Source organism: Amphiura filiformis, chromosome 17 (assembly GCF_039555335.1).
Source record: "Amphiura filiformis chromosome 17, Afil_fr2py, whole genome shotgun sequence".
Taxonomy (NCBI): Eukaryota; Metazoa; Echinodermata; class Ophiuroidea; order Amphilepidida; family Amphiuridae; genus Amphiura; species Amphiura filiformis.
Window position 1 is genome coordinate 28,265,746 of NC_092644.1, and position 15,779 is coordinate 28,281,524.

Below are 15,779 nucleotides of genomic sequence, written 5' to 3' on the forward strand. Positions count from 1 at the left end.
CGGCCTTGTAGACTCAATCCAAGTTTAGTCATTAGTCATTCAACATATATGCATGGTCATTGGGTTGTGCTAATCATGGGGGGGGAAGGGGGATTTCAGAGTTTTGGACAAGGCTACATGATAACTTATTTATACTTAATTGCAAGAATGTTGTTATCATGGAACCTATAGATGTATTTTTGTGAATATGACCAGAGTATGAGCATACTGTAAATAGCAATAAATAGAACAATAAATGAAATGATTTTATTGTATATTTAATGTGTTGTGTTTTTTATTCACAACTATGGTTAATTTGACCTTAATTTGTCCCTATACTTTACTGCATCGCCATTCTTTAATCACACTCTTTGCTCATTTTATAGTGCATATATAACATGGGGTTCTGATTGGCTAATAATCATGTAGTATAGAGGAGTTGACATGTGACGTCATTGACAGTTAGTCGGCAATATAAAAAATGACCATTATTCCTTTAGCGGCCGTATGCACACACATCATTTTCCCTGGGCCTCAAGGAAGAACAGATGATTAACTGTGTTTTCAACTGATTGAGTGTCCCAAGTTAAAGAAATGAGAAAAAAAAATCACGTTTTGTTTAGGAGTATGCAGTTAGCTCAAGCATCTCATCTCATCTCTAGCGTGATCTATAATAGTTCTCAGAATGAGCATGTCCGCCAATGTGAAAGCATAGTGTGGCTTCGTACAGACAAAATTCAAAATGCCAACTAAGCAAGGCCATTTAACCTGTGACCTTTTCAGGTATTTGTATTGAGTATGCATTTTTAAATCCTTAAAATACTCTGGCTTGTTTCCTAATAAGATTAGGTCCACATAACTGATGACATGTATAATTTGTGGAATGACAGGCGGCGAATGGCATGATAGAGCCGGCAACTTGTGAAACCGCCTGGCCGTATGGTATTTTCCATATACTCGGTTAGTTTTGTGGGTTTCATTATCGAACCCCAACGGTTTTAGCTTGTATTTATATTATTTATTAACATAGGCCTATTTGTTTGTGATATTTCAAGCGTTTTAAGGGAAGGGGTATGAGCGTTTGGACAGTATTTATTTTGGGACATTAGAGCACATCAGACATATCGAATTGCATTCTGAATCTGAAGAATGTCTTTCTGATATCAAATAATTTTGATTTTTGAAATTCGCAATGTATTACACATTACACATCATTCAAAATTGATATTTTTGATATTTAACAGTACTGAAGTAAACTTTATAAATCTGATGATTTATACTTAAAGTGTATGTAGGTGGGATGAAAAGCCGACGATCAATTGAAAATTTTGACCTTTCATTATTGAAGATATGGATTTTTTTCCCAAAACACAAAAAAAAATTAGGTCTTTTGGGAAAAAATCCATATCTTCAATATAAAAGGTCAAAATTTTCAATTGATCGTCGGCTTTTCCTCCCAGCTACATACACTTTAAGAATATATCATTAGATTTATCAAATTTACCGAGGACTGTTATATATCAAAAATTTGAAAAATATCAAATTTTAATACTTTGTCATAAAATTTGTATTATATCGTGAATTTCAAAAAATGAAAATTACTTGATATCAGAAAGACATGCTTCGTATTCAGAATGCAATTCGATACGTCTGAGGTGCTCTCATGTCCCACAAAAAATACTGTCGAAACGCCATAAACGCTCATTCTAGATCCCTTAAAATTTCAAAATAATCCCATTCAATTACACAGTTGACGATGGAAATTTACTGAATTTAGAGAATGCACGTCATTCACCACCTGGGAATGAATGGCCATCAGCATGAAATCTAGGGCAGCCCACCTTGGTGCAGTGCAAGTAGGTTCAGATCCACTTGTTTTGTTGGTAGGGGACACTTGAGAAGTTATCACTATTATATTATAGGCTATTCCAGTTGAAATCCATACACTGCCTATGGAAGACATGTTAATCTCCCACAAGTGTAGATTTCAAATGGAGTCACCCATTCGGGTAACACCATTCAGATATCAATGGAGTCACCCATTCAGGTAACACCATTTGAGATTCACACTTCCAGTAAGGGAGAGTGCGGATTTCAAATAGCCCAATGTTGCAGAGAAAGATAAAAAATTGTTTCAAATCATTCATATTGCAAAAGCATAATAGTTTGCAGTGTATAGAACATCACAAAATAGGTCATCGTGCTATCTAAGTAATAAAACATTTAAGATATTGTAAACTAATCTGAATTTGAATAGTTTGAAAGACAGTAAATTTGAGATCATGTACCCACTTGTTACGACCCCTCCTAAATTGCAAAAGGACCCCACTGCTCCAGAACACACAAATTCATATTAAAAAGGCAATCAATGAATGAAACTACAGTAAACAAGAAATATTTATTAATTAGTTCAGCTTTATTTCATATTTGATAAAATATTTTTATTCATTGTAGAAGAAAAATATCAAGTTAATACTTTTGTGAGTCTTTAACAGCCTTTTAAGACACCAACTTTAGTTTGGCTATATAGGCCCTGATAGGTACTGATAGCTCTTCTAAACAGTAATTGACCCTTCCAGCCGTTGATGGCATTTTGACTCGGCTAACTCCAATCGGGCCTGAATTAGCAAACCGGAAAAGCAAAGACAATTGTATAGCCTGAAAACTGAAAGTTAGGACGAGTGTGTAGCCTGGCTTTGCTAAATCCGGTCTAATTATAGCCAAGCCAAATGGCTGGAGGGGCCAATTATAAGAAAACTACCATACCCTAGTGTAAAACCCTTGGTGTATGATACAAAGAGCCATCAGTACCTATATTGGCCGATAGCACTAATTGGACCAAACTAAATGTGGTGTACAACATAAAAATGAACTCAAATATCAAGTCCTGAACACATGTAGGTTATATACAATGATGACTTTTTGATTTTTGATAACAAAAATATCACAAATATCTTATCATACAATGTTTGTACATACGTTTGTGGGTAGTTACATGTTTGCAAATTATGAATTTAAAATCCCTAATGATAATGGGTTTACATAAACAAGCACCATTTTTGAACATATAATACAGGTTTTTCTCACACATTTTCAAACTTTTTTCATCAAGTTCATGGAAAGTGAACTTCAATTTTGCTTTATGTTGTAATTTTATGTTGATTTTACTGCTGAGAGACGGCTGTTTTTATTTGTTTTTAAGGGAAGGGGTATGAGCGTTTGGACAGTATTTATTGTGGGACATTAGAGCACATCAGACATATCGAATTGCATTCTGAATACGAAGAATGGCCTTCTGATATCAAATAATTTTGATTTTTTGAAATTCGCAATGTAATACACATTTTATGGCAAATCATTAAAATTGATATTTTGATATTTAACAGTACTCAAGTAAACTTTATTAATCTGATGATTTCTACCAAAAGTGTATGTAGGTGGGATGAAAAGCCGACGATCAATTGAAAATTTTGACCTTTCGTATTGAAGATATGGATTTTTTTTCTCAAAACACCAAAAAAATTAGGTCTTTTTGGGAAAAAAATCCATATCTTCAATATGAAAGGTCGAAATTTTCAATTGATCGTCGGCTTTTCCTCCCAGCTACATACACTTTAAGACTATATCATTAAATTTATAAAATTTACTTCAAGGACTGTTATATCTCCAAAAAGTGAAAAATATCAAATTTTAATCATTTGTCATAAAATTTGTATTATATCGTGAATTTCATAAAATGAAAATTATTTGATATCAGAAAGACATTCTTCGTATTCAGAATGCAATTCGATAGGTCTGATGTGCTCTCATGTCCCACAAAAATGCTGTCGAAACGCTCATTCCAATTCCCTTAAGGTCAATATGAGTTTGTTTAAAATAAAACCATGTGATTCGTGCTTGATAATTATTCTGACCAACTGTTATCAACAAATATATCTTGTCAAAATAATCATATTGCACATACAGCAGATATATACAGCCCACAAAATATAATAGATATACAGAGTCCAAAATAAGAAACAAATGTTCCGAGGACAAAATAAGCATAGATTTTGCTTGTACACAAAATGTGTCATATTTTTGGGTGCATAAATCTCAAATTTGTTTGACTTGAAAATCCATAGCTATAAATTAGGAAACCTGCGCTAGCTCCAAAATTCACCATTCTGATCATGCGGATCTTGATCACTGACACCATTGGTTAATTCAGTGAAATGGTTCATTTAAAATATTCAGAACTGAACAAGTGGACATAACAGCATACAGCGTGATAGCTGTGGTTGGTAGATCTTTCTTGATGTTGATGATACAAATTACATTTAAACATGACAAGTCAAAACTTTATGTCCAGTTTTAATTATTTACAATCATGATTTTGGAGATAAAATAATCTGGTTGTTCATCAGACAAGTGCATAGCTCATCATGGTTATATCCCAGTGATTTTTGGACAAGCGTAGCAGAGGATAAGTGCTTATTTCGAACAATGGATGTAGGCCTATACCAAATACAGCAGGTGTAATGAGTTTATCATGAATTATCTAAGCAACATTAAATTTTGGCCTTCAAACCTCTGTATTAAGGTTATGGTTTTAATATGGTATTGATATTACAGTTATGGTTAAGATACATGCAGTTATTGATCAAGGGTACAGGATGTATTTTCTCAACTTTATAGGATGAAGAGAATAAAAGTATAAGATGATATACCTACATGTAGTTGATACTAACATTACATATTTATAAAATGAAATCTGTTCAGTCCTCTATACCATTACAACAATGAATTTATACAAACCTTTGGAATTAGCTGTACCTTAACTTGTAACCATTGGGCTATTCCATTTAAATTCCACACTACCCTTGTGGCAGATTTAGCTAAAGTCTTCCACAGAGGGAGTATAAGTTTTGAATAGGATAGACAATTGGGTAACTTCCATTTTAAATACTCACTCCAGTTGTGGAAGATATAGGTAAAGCCATAATACAGAGGGAGTATGGGTTTCAAAATGATTAACCCTGAATAATTACATTCGAGAAACATACTCCCCCTGTGGAAGATATTTCCAAAATCTTCCACAGGGGTAGTGTGGATTTCAACTGGAATAGTCCGTTATAGCAAGTACTGCTATTAACAGAGTTTCTTCTCCAAAACAATAATTGGTAACTTCTAACAATCACCACCCAACTATGCTTTAGTTCACCTCACAATTTGGCAGTGATGTGCTTTTTCATGGTTGCAACACATGCATGCTGACAAATCACCCTGGTATGCATATGTGAACACTCTGGGCCATTAACTTAATGAGTGAGATTTGACACTGCACAGCATCACCATCCCTATATCTTCATGTCAAAAATTGCTGTGATAGTTTGGCAAAGTTTGAGATCGGCCGAGCGACTCAGACTAAGCATATCACTTGAACGATATGAGATGCCGCAGCGTTTTTATCCATATATACGTTTTTACGTATACAATGCACCATAGTGAGACACTATACAACTTTCTTTATCTGCGTCAATAATAGAATATTGATTTAAATGGAATTGAATACATCTGAGTTTGTACTTACATCACTGAGCGATCTAGCGATCGGTTTCTAGCCAATCAGATAGGACTTCTTTTCTTGCGTTCGGAAAAGCGAGATATACCTTATTGGTGAAATACCAATCGCCCGTCGCTCACCAACGGAGTATAAGAACGTGATTCATTTCAGGGGAAAAATATTTATTTAGAGGCTGTCGACACTGTGCACTGCGAACAGCGAAATACATACCAAACTTGACGTGAATCAAAGTTTACAAACATAAATGGACAAATCCATTTAAAATCCACATGCCTACTGAGGAAGATTTTGGAATTCCAACCAAATTCAACAGTTTAAATAATTCCAGACCTGACATTAACCTAATAAGCACCCTCCCCTTATAATTAAAGCACCTCTATGGAATCCTTCAAGTGACAACTGTCGAAGAGCCTTATTTTCAAATTTCAATACACCTGTACAACTTAATTCCATCAAATATCTAGTTTGATCTAGTTTGGATTACAATTATATTTACTTCAGATACACTGGATTTTCAATCATTTCAAATTTTGATTTGCATTACAGCATTTTAATAAGCCCCGGAGTGATGGAATGAAGTGCCCCCAGTGCTATTAAACTAGGTTGAATATTAGCCGTCAAAGTGACGTAATAGATGAAAACAATTTTTGAATATGTCACAGAACAGGGATAAAGACCTGGATTGTAATTCTATAGAATATGCATATTATGCTGATTACTCGCATCTGTACGTAAGAGTGCAACCTGCTTGTAGTGCAGGGCGATCTATTCACAAATTGTATTCATCTATTGCTACGGTAGTTAATTTCGATTATTACGTCACTTTGACGGCGAATGGTAATTGTAACAATTTTCAACTAGAACTTAACTTAGAACTAGCAAAATATTTACAAGCATGGGTCGACTCAAAAGTCAAGAAACATATTTTGCAAGATCTGGGTGTGCTCTGTTCACTAAGAAACATTTCGTCATCTTCTACAGAGGGTGTGTGGATTCAAAAGGAAGAGCACAATTGTGTCAACATTGTTATTTTCATGATCTAAACGTTTTCCTCTTCAGATGGGAAGGTACAATATAGAAGTTTACTTGTATATTATTAACAGACCTGTTGACTTGAGTGAGTCTTAAGGGGGCCATCACTCTCTTCAGAGGGGTTGGTCCCAAATATATTCAGGGGGTCATAAAATATTTGATGACCACAGTGTGTTTATTTTATTCAAAAAAAAGACTGATTTCAATACAATTCTAGCCTGTTTAGGGGGTAAGGTGTATCGGTGATGGGAGGATCATAAAATTTTTGTTGCCGAAATAGGGGGGTTGCAATTTTATTGACGCCGACATTTTGTAAATTTGGGACCCCCCTTCGGAAGAAAATGATAGCCCCCTAAGAAACAACCACAATTTTCTTATGAAAGACATACATTTTTAAAATTTTATTTGTGCAACTTATTGTTTGTATGAATGAGTATTTTTGGCAAGTTCAATTCAATATATAAGGATTACAATATATATTATTCATATTTCTTGGCAATAACATTATATTAATACGCTATTACATGTACATTATATATTATCACATTTCTTTGATATTAAACTCTAAATTTAAGCTTAAAGCAAATTACACAATACCATTAAACATGATTTTGAAACTAAGATTTACAAATGACATCAGTGCCAATGCCCCATGACCAAAAGATGCCATGGGCATTGAAGTTAAAGTAATACTGAGCCCCCCTAATTGAACTTACTCATTTCAAAGGTAGATTTTCTACAAGTAGAAAAATGGCAAGTATGGTGGTGGGGGTGGTGTGATTTGGCAGTTACAGATCTGTAAAAATGATTTGGTTTTTGTTAACGTGTGCATCAATTAAGTCCCAACTTACCCTCGCATAAAGTCACATAATTTATAAGCATTATGCAAATGGGAACCGCTGCAACACCGGTTACATTTTTGTTTAACTTCGCTGCAGTAACGCAACATACACCTTGCACTGAAAGTGCCTATTTTTCATGTACAAGGTAATCAAAGAAGTAGTTTAAGATCAAGTAGTTTAATCAAATCCATTTTTGAACACTTTATTTGTGTATTATACTGTCAATATTGGCAGTTTGTAGGCACACACGATTGTTCCCGATCTTCATCATGTTTCCGCTATGTTTGTTGCTATGCGAGTCACTGCACTACAGTAAATCACTGCAATATACAGCACGGTAATGCAGTACTTCACATTGGGTTGTGTACAGATTTTAACATACTGCAACAAAATAAAATGCAGTGGCAATTTTCTTACTGAATTGCAGTACTGCACTGTAGATGTTGTGAAGTATGAATGGACCTTTATAGTTAAGCAAAAACACCACAGATCGGTGTCTCTATACGTACGCAGTGAGCACATTATATATTACATGGATTTGATTATGCTACAGGGATACAATTATGTCTAAAATTAATTTTTTATTTCTTCCATGGTCAGGCCTGTACGTATTGCATACACAAGCGTAAACATACAGGCGATAAACAATCACACTGATTGGCTGATCAACAGTCTTGACAACAAGACGGTTGACCTATAATAGGTCAACAAGAAGAGGTCAACCTTCTTGTTGACCAATAATTGGTCGTTGGTACGTAGAAGGGGAGGAGACCTTGCCACTTCTACTCAATCGCCATTCACCAGCGCACATAACAGGACCACAGAAGAAATAAAAAATTAACTTTATAAGTTATCTGAAAAAATTTCACTTTTGCCACTTCAGCGTGTGTTGGAAAGTGCCAAAATTTCCTGGTAGCAAATGTAATCAACTGCACATACGAGCACCGGAAGCAGTGATGCAGTGCATACAGGTGATAGGATCTGAATCTCAATAGTGCTTGGGTAACATTGCCTCACTGCCTCCCAGGTGTAAATAGGGTGAAGTTTGTTGATGATTATAATCTCTGAGTGCTTGTTTGATGAGTTGATGTGATATTGCATAGTGCATCTTGCTGCAGCAAATTCAATCCAAAGTTTATCAGTCACAGCTATATGCAGGGAAAGTCCGTCCATGTTGGCCATTTATTTAACATTAAAGCAAATCATAAGGAGTGTGTACGTCAACTGATTCCAGGTTATTGTGATGTCAGTATTATATGCGTTGCATCATCACCATCCTCATGGAGTACAGACTTTGCTAGTAAATACCCTTTGATTATGAGCTGGAGGGTGACTTTGGCCTGAGTGTATTCAGTGGATCAGACACATATCCTGAAAGAAAAGGTAAGAGAATGGTTAACAAAGTAATATATAACACAGAGGGAAGAGTGTAGTGGCTAGTCCTGGGTTCAAACCCTGGTAGTGATAACTTGCAAATTTGGACAATACACACTTTGCATTCTTACCACCCAACTGCAAGCACATTTATTCGCCTATAGATGCTTGTAGAATTTTAAACTGGCCCTACTCCTCTATAACTGCGAACACTGTTCGTAATGCATTTTCATGTTATTTACGATCTATCAACAGACAGTGGCTCATAGTGTCCACAGTTGCAAAGCGTTTTTACATGCTTGTGTTCCCAATTGATGGTGTTTATAAAAGCACACCTACCCGATACTTGTAAAGAACTGCAAATGAGGACTACAACTCTATCTAACCGAGGACCTTGCACACCCGAAGCTAAGCTCCAAATCAGGGACTCACTTATAGTTTTTATCGATCCAATGAGACCTGACCCTACCACAGAAAATGAGACATTATACGCTGGCGAAGTTACGTAATAAATCGGATTAACTACCATAGCAATAGGTGAAAACAATTTTGAACATATCGCGCTGCACTACAAGCAGGTTGAACTAATCACCTGTGTATGTCTACAATCATAGATTGAATACAATACTGGTCTTTTCAAAGATACTAATCTTACAGGTGCAAGTGATCAGCATGATATGGCTCAATGCAGAGGTACCGAGTGAACGTGTCAGTGCAGCGCGGTATATTCAAAAATAGTTTTCACCTATTGCTATGGTAGTTAATCCGATTATTACGTAACTTCGCCAGCGTATGGCCTCATATGCATTTTTACATTGTTTGCAATATGTTGGTAGGGGATAGATATGGACGTCCACTGTCAGCAGGTGTCCTCGGTTATCATTGTATTTTCAGGTGTGCATCCTTGTTTGCAGGTCCTGAAAAATGCACACACACACCCCCACCCCCTTGTATTCACTGGCAAACAAGGACGTATGTAACACACCTACTGGCAAATGCGGTCATGGAGCCTTGGAGTGGCTTCTGGAAACCGAGGACATCCTCGGTTGGAATGTGTCCACATTTATTTGAAGTGTATCCTGGCTAACATCCATGCTTGCAGGCCTATACCAATGCACCCTACACACAAATCAGTGAATGCAGGAATTGCAAACTGTAGACACATGATTATAAATGAACTCACCATTCTTGTCAGCATGTGGATAGGGGGCTCTCTTTCGACACCTTTCAGCATTTGCATTACCACCAGCAGATGAGGTTTCTCTGCAATGGAAACAGAAAACATACAATGAGTAGGAAACAGGTGTTTGAGAACTCCATATTCATTAATAATAGATCATTATTAAACCAATTGAGCATTAATATAGCATTATATAACAATGCTAATTCATATTCTGCAGCTTGATTGTGATTGATTGGTTGATTGATTGATTGATTGATTGATTGGTTGAGAGGGGGGAAGCAATATTTGGCACACATTCATGGGGCGCATTTTAAATAAAAATAGACAGATTTTAGTCAGGTTCCTATATGCTGGTGTGAGAATAGACTAGCAACAATCTGGGAAGTGTAATATTTAGACTGAAATCATGAAAATGGTGTTAAATAAAACAAAGTACACAGATGTTAAGAATGGGGACATTAAATTTGACAAGAAAGAATGCAGTGAAATCAATATGATTTGTTGTCGTGAGCATTTAATCACAATCATATGTTTCTGACAAACAACATTTTGGTATAAATTTGCCAGGGTCTTTCCTTTGTACACAGTAAACAAGTGTCTTAGAATCAGTAGAGACTGTTGGCTGTCTGGGCTCTGTGAACTGACAACCAGTTTTAATCTGGAATCAACTTGATTGTACACTTGCTGTCAAACTTCTGGAATTCTAACCAAATGTAAGTACAATATATGTTATGCACATGGAATTATATATTAACACTTATAAACTGATGCAGTCCCAGCAAGAACTAGCTCTAAAAACGGACAATGCAGTTTCAGGGGTGTGAGAGGCCACAGACCAAAAATGAGGAAAATCACTAAAAACAGTGTAAAATCAGGGTAAAAACGCCAAATATGGGCTGAAAATAAAAGAAAAACGCGTAAATTTTGGCAACAAAAAAAGAGGAAATCAGCTGAAAAGAGGAACTCTCACATCCCTGCAGTTTATACTAAATTAAATTAATATTTAAATGCACGACTAAGCTAAGGGGTTAACCTATAGCTAAGGAGTTAACTACTAGTATCATATCTAATATGTCTGTGGGCCAACTTTCTGAAAAATTTAGCGATTTTAATGAATTACATGTCAATTTATACTAAAATTGATTAAAACACATGCTTATGTCAATGGAAAAGACATTAAGTCTACACAGTGGTGTAGCTAGGGGTTGTGGTGCTCAGGGCTAGGGATACTTAATGGCGCACCCCCTACAATTCTTGAAAAAATTGGGCCAACATTTTCACAAATAGGGCCTACCTCTAATTAATTTTGGTTATAATGAAGTTGAATATCGGTCTTAAATTGAGAAATTTGTGCTGAAATGCGCACAAAGCGCACAGAAAATTTTGCCATTTTGGCACTATTATTGCGTAATTTTAGTTTTAAAAATTTTAGTTTGAAAAAGCAGAAAATTTGTGTAATTATGGCCCAATTGAAGCCATTTGTAGACAAATTTTCACTGTTCTTATATCTTTTTTGCACAAAGACACACAGCGCTAGTGTGATTTGTTAGATGTGTACAATCAAATGATCAGCCATCATGAATATTTAAGAATTCTCAGCATACAAAGTATAAAGACTTTGACTTTGTTGATGAACGGTCTATATATTTTTTTATCGAATGTCTGCATGATAAAGGGTATTCAACAAATCTTCCAATATGTACCTTTGTACAGGAGCAAAACACTGTTAATCGGTGATGAATTTATACTTTTACAGTAGTGTATATGCAAACTGAAGTTGACAAAAAACGTGCATATATATGCATTAGGTGTGAGCATGTAAAAACCGTCATGCCTGAAACTTGTGCGCATATATACACACTTATACATGTTGAATTCATTTTTTTTTTCTGTAACCTTTCCTTGTAATGTTAAATGGCAAATAGTGTAGGGTGTGCGGCACACTTCCCCCAACTTACTAAAGTATACCAAAAGTCCCAAAATATCACAAAATCAGGGTTTTTACTCTTTATTTGGTCAAAAAACGACCAAAAACTTGGGAAGAAAGTCCACTTTTCACAAAATTGCCCTCCCCCGAAAAGGGTCCATTTTTTCAAAATCAGCACCCCCCAAAAAAAATCCTGCGTACAAATATTTAGAAATATGCAAATAACATGACACAAAACTATGCAGCACATCAGGCTGCCATACCAAGTTTGATATAAAATTGGATGGATTGAGCATGATACCTGAATTTATCGGTCAAATTCAGGTATCATGCGAAAGTATCCGTTCAATTTTATCATTATGTCTTCAGAATCTTTTTTTGGTCAAAAACATGATTTTTAGTAAAAAACATGATTTTTGGTCAAAACATGAGTTTGTTTTAAAATGTGATTTCTTTTCAAAAATGTGTTTGATCAAATGTGTGATTTTGGGTCAAAAATGTGATTTTGGGTCATAAATGTGATTTTGGGTCAAAAATGTTAGTTTTGGTCAAAAATAAGATTTTTGGTCAAAATGTGATTGTTGGGCAAAAATGTGATTTTTGGTTATGGGCCATTCTTCAGAAAATGAAACTAATTTGAAAAAAATTAAATTGTAGGTATAATTTATTTTCAAACATTTTTGTGACAAGTACAGTTCAAAGTTTTAAGAACTGCAATTTTCATGAAAAATTAATCGCTGAACACCCTAATTTGCATAAATTAACATAATTGTTAGTTTTTGGTCTAAAGTAAGGTTTTTGGGCCATTTTAACACTTGCTGCAGTTTTAACTTTGTATAATTGTGTTTTTTTAATTTCCTGAAAAATACGTTGGTATGACTCCACTAAAACAAATCAGAACTGTTGAAATTTTTTTCAAACCGCAACAATCGCGTAATTAACAAAACAAATTAATTGGTTTTGTATGTCACACACGTGACCAAAAACTTGCAATCATTTGTCTTTACCATCAGAAAAGATTTTATTAATTGAACTTCATATTTTATGTCAAAAGGTATACTAGACTGATTATACCCTCCATTCCAGCTTCCTAAATGGAAATTATTATTGTTAGTTTTTACGGAATTCATGGTAATAAGCAAGTCACACACGTGACCGGGTCACGTGTGTGACAAGTTTGGTAACGTGTGTGACGTACAAACTCCGCCATGGAATTCCATTAAGAGCACCCTATGATTTTGCATTTTGGTATCAATGTTTACCTATGGGTCTCCTCTATCCACTAACACCAAAATAAGTACCAACATTCTTATTACCTTGCTGCTATATATATGGTATCATTTTGTGGTTGTGCCCTCACAAATGTGAGAAAACCTTGATTGTTACACACAAATAGGCTAAAAATTGACTTTTTGGATGAAAAAAATTCCAAACATGTAATTTTTACCTGATTTGTAGTTGCCATATAAAAGTAAATCACTAAATGAACCTAAACACAAAGTTTTAGCTCAACCTCACCTGAAATATTCTTAAGAGCAAAAACTGACCCATGTTTTACCCCTACCCCTAAGAACATGGATTTCTGTGTCGCCATCCGTTTATTTCAGTTTTAATGGAGGGATTGTATGAAGTGATTGATGACATGACACCATTGTTTTTCCCTAAAAAATACATTTAGTTGGTTATAGGGCATATAATAAATAAATTTGGAAACAAATTTGCCTTTATAAATACTTTTATTGTTCACCCAAAAGTTTGGTAACGTGTGTGACATTCAGACGAACAAAACCAAATGTCACACATGTTACCAAACATTTAGTATCAAACCGTCAATTAACACAGCTAGGCATGAATGTTTCTTGTCAATGCTGGTGTCATTGTAATTGCAAGATATCAATGCTTTACTACATTTAAATATTTAGGTCCTTAAACATTCACAGAACTGGCCAAACACACAAACAAACAACCAGGCAGGCAGACAGGCAACCAACCATCTGGATGATAGCATAAGCCCCACATATGTGTGAGGGCCAAAAATAAAAGTATAACTTTAAAGAGGAATAGGGTCTGTACCCAGCACATACAAAAATATTTGTAAAACGTTATAATCATGTTTTGCTTTTGCCCCCCCCCCCCATGCTGCAGGCTTCATGACTACCAAGAACAACTATCAAAATGCTTGATGCTGTTTATTTTTTTTACTTTGCTTCACAACAGGAAAATGGCAACATTTCATCTATCCACCCTCATGTTACTTCTGACATTAAGTATGGCAACAGTTTCTATGGTGAAATCACAGCAACCGGAACAGACATCCTGCTCATGCCCCTGTCAGGTTGGGGTTACTGGTCCTCAGGGAGTTGCTGGTCCTCCAGGAGCAGCTGGCCCTGCTGGGGCCCCTGGTCTGCTTGGCCCACAAGGTAGAGTTTCTATTACACCAATAATATTCCCAGGGGTCACTCTCACACAGCGTCATCATCCCTATATCTTTGTGCCAAAAATTGCCGTGATAGTACGGTGAATCCAATTGTTCTTAAACAGCTACGCATGGCGATTTTGTTTGAGATAGGCCGAGCGACTTAGGCTAAGCATATCACTTACAAGATATGAGAAACCGCAGCGTTTCCATTCATACACGTTTTTACGATCTGCGCATGATCAGTACCCCATATGATGTTGCCATTACAAGAAAATTTGATTTGTTGTCAAATAAAACTTTGTTTTCAATACACTAACTGGAAGTTCAATAGCTGCGATTGCTGTTTTCTTTCAATACATATATTTAACTGCATTTTCACCGAAATGTTTTTAAATCGTACGATAATAATGTGATATATTCAACTGTTTGAGAATACATTTGTGTATAATCATTATGAAAAGAACAAGCATAGCTCATTCAGTTCAGACCACGGTGCTGTACAGCACAGTGAAACACTATACAACTTTCTTTACCTGCGTCAATAATAGAAAATTGATTTAAATGGAATTGAATACATCTCTACATCTGAGTTTGTACTTCATCACTGAGCGATCTAGCGATTGGTTTCTAGTCAATCAGATAGGACTCCTTTTCTTTAGGTTTGGTGAAATACCAATCGCCCATCGCTCACCAACGGGGTATTAGGACGTGATTCATTGCAGGGAAAAGAATAATTATTTACAGGTTGTGACACTGTCTCACATACAAGTGCTACCCACCTGCATCCAACAACCTCAGAAATGCACCCTAAATAACCAGTGGTATACTGACCCTGGCCGGCTCAAAATACCAAACAAAGTGCCCAAATTGTTTGATGTGTTCCTTTGTTTTGGCCTGTTTCAAAATCAACCTCATTCTGACACATTTTAGATATTTTCACCAAAAATGGTTGAAAAATGCTCAGTTTGGAAAATACATGTATCAGAAAAAGCATGATTTTGAACAAAGTATCAATTGTAAAGTTAATCAAAATTCAAAATAATTTCAGGTCCCCTGAGTTACTATCTGGGGGTCCTGAGTTATTAACTCAGGGCCCAGACTTACATTATCAGGGCCCAGACTAAATCGGGCCCCAAGTTACTAAGTTGGGGTCCTGACTTATTATCTTGGGCCAAGTCTGGGCTGATTACTAAGTCGGGACCAGAGTGGTTATCTTGGGGCCCCAAGTTAATCTCATGCAGACAGCCCCGGGTTACAATCTTGGGCCCTAAGTTACAACTTACTAAGTCCGGATCTGGCGGTATTATCTCGGACCCGAGATATTTTTCTTCTTTGTCCCTTCTGGGGCTCAATGAAAGTGTCTTACATTACATTTAATAATGAACATTGGTCATTAATTTTTATCCAGGCCTAACTGGACCAGCCGGTGATCCAGGACAACATGGCGCATGCCCGGA

At 35.9% G+C, this 15,779-nt stretch overlaps 1 protein-coding gene and 1 long non-coding RNA gene across 2 annotated transcripts in view; one reads left to right on the forward strand and one right to left on the reverse strand.

Moving 5' to 3' along the window:
* Nucleotides 1-8,608: 8,608 nt before the first annotated feature.
* LOC140137561 (serine/threonine-protein kinase TNNI3K-like) overlaps nucleotides 8,609-15,779 on the reverse strand; it is a 57,550-nt gene continuing 50,379 nt past the window's right edge. The window contains exons 25-26 of the mRNA XM_072159275.1: nucleotides 9,977-10,056; nucleotides 8,609-8,790 (exon numbers count right to left, since the gene is read on the reverse strand). Of these exons, the coding sequence (XP_072015376.1) occupies nucleotides 8,735-8,790; nucleotides 9,977-10,056 (136 nt within the window). The 3' untranslated portion in view covers nucleotides 8,609-8,734. The remainder of the gene's footprint in view (nucleotides 8,791-9,976; nucleotides 10,057-15,779) is intronic.
* Nucleotides 10,553-15,768, forward strand: LOC140138381 (uncharacterized). The gene is made up of 3 exons (XR_011856987.1): nucleotides 10,553-10,689; nucleotides 14,121-14,323; nucleotides 15,731-15,768. It is a non-coding gene; the product is annotated as an uncharacterized lncRNA (long non-coding RNA).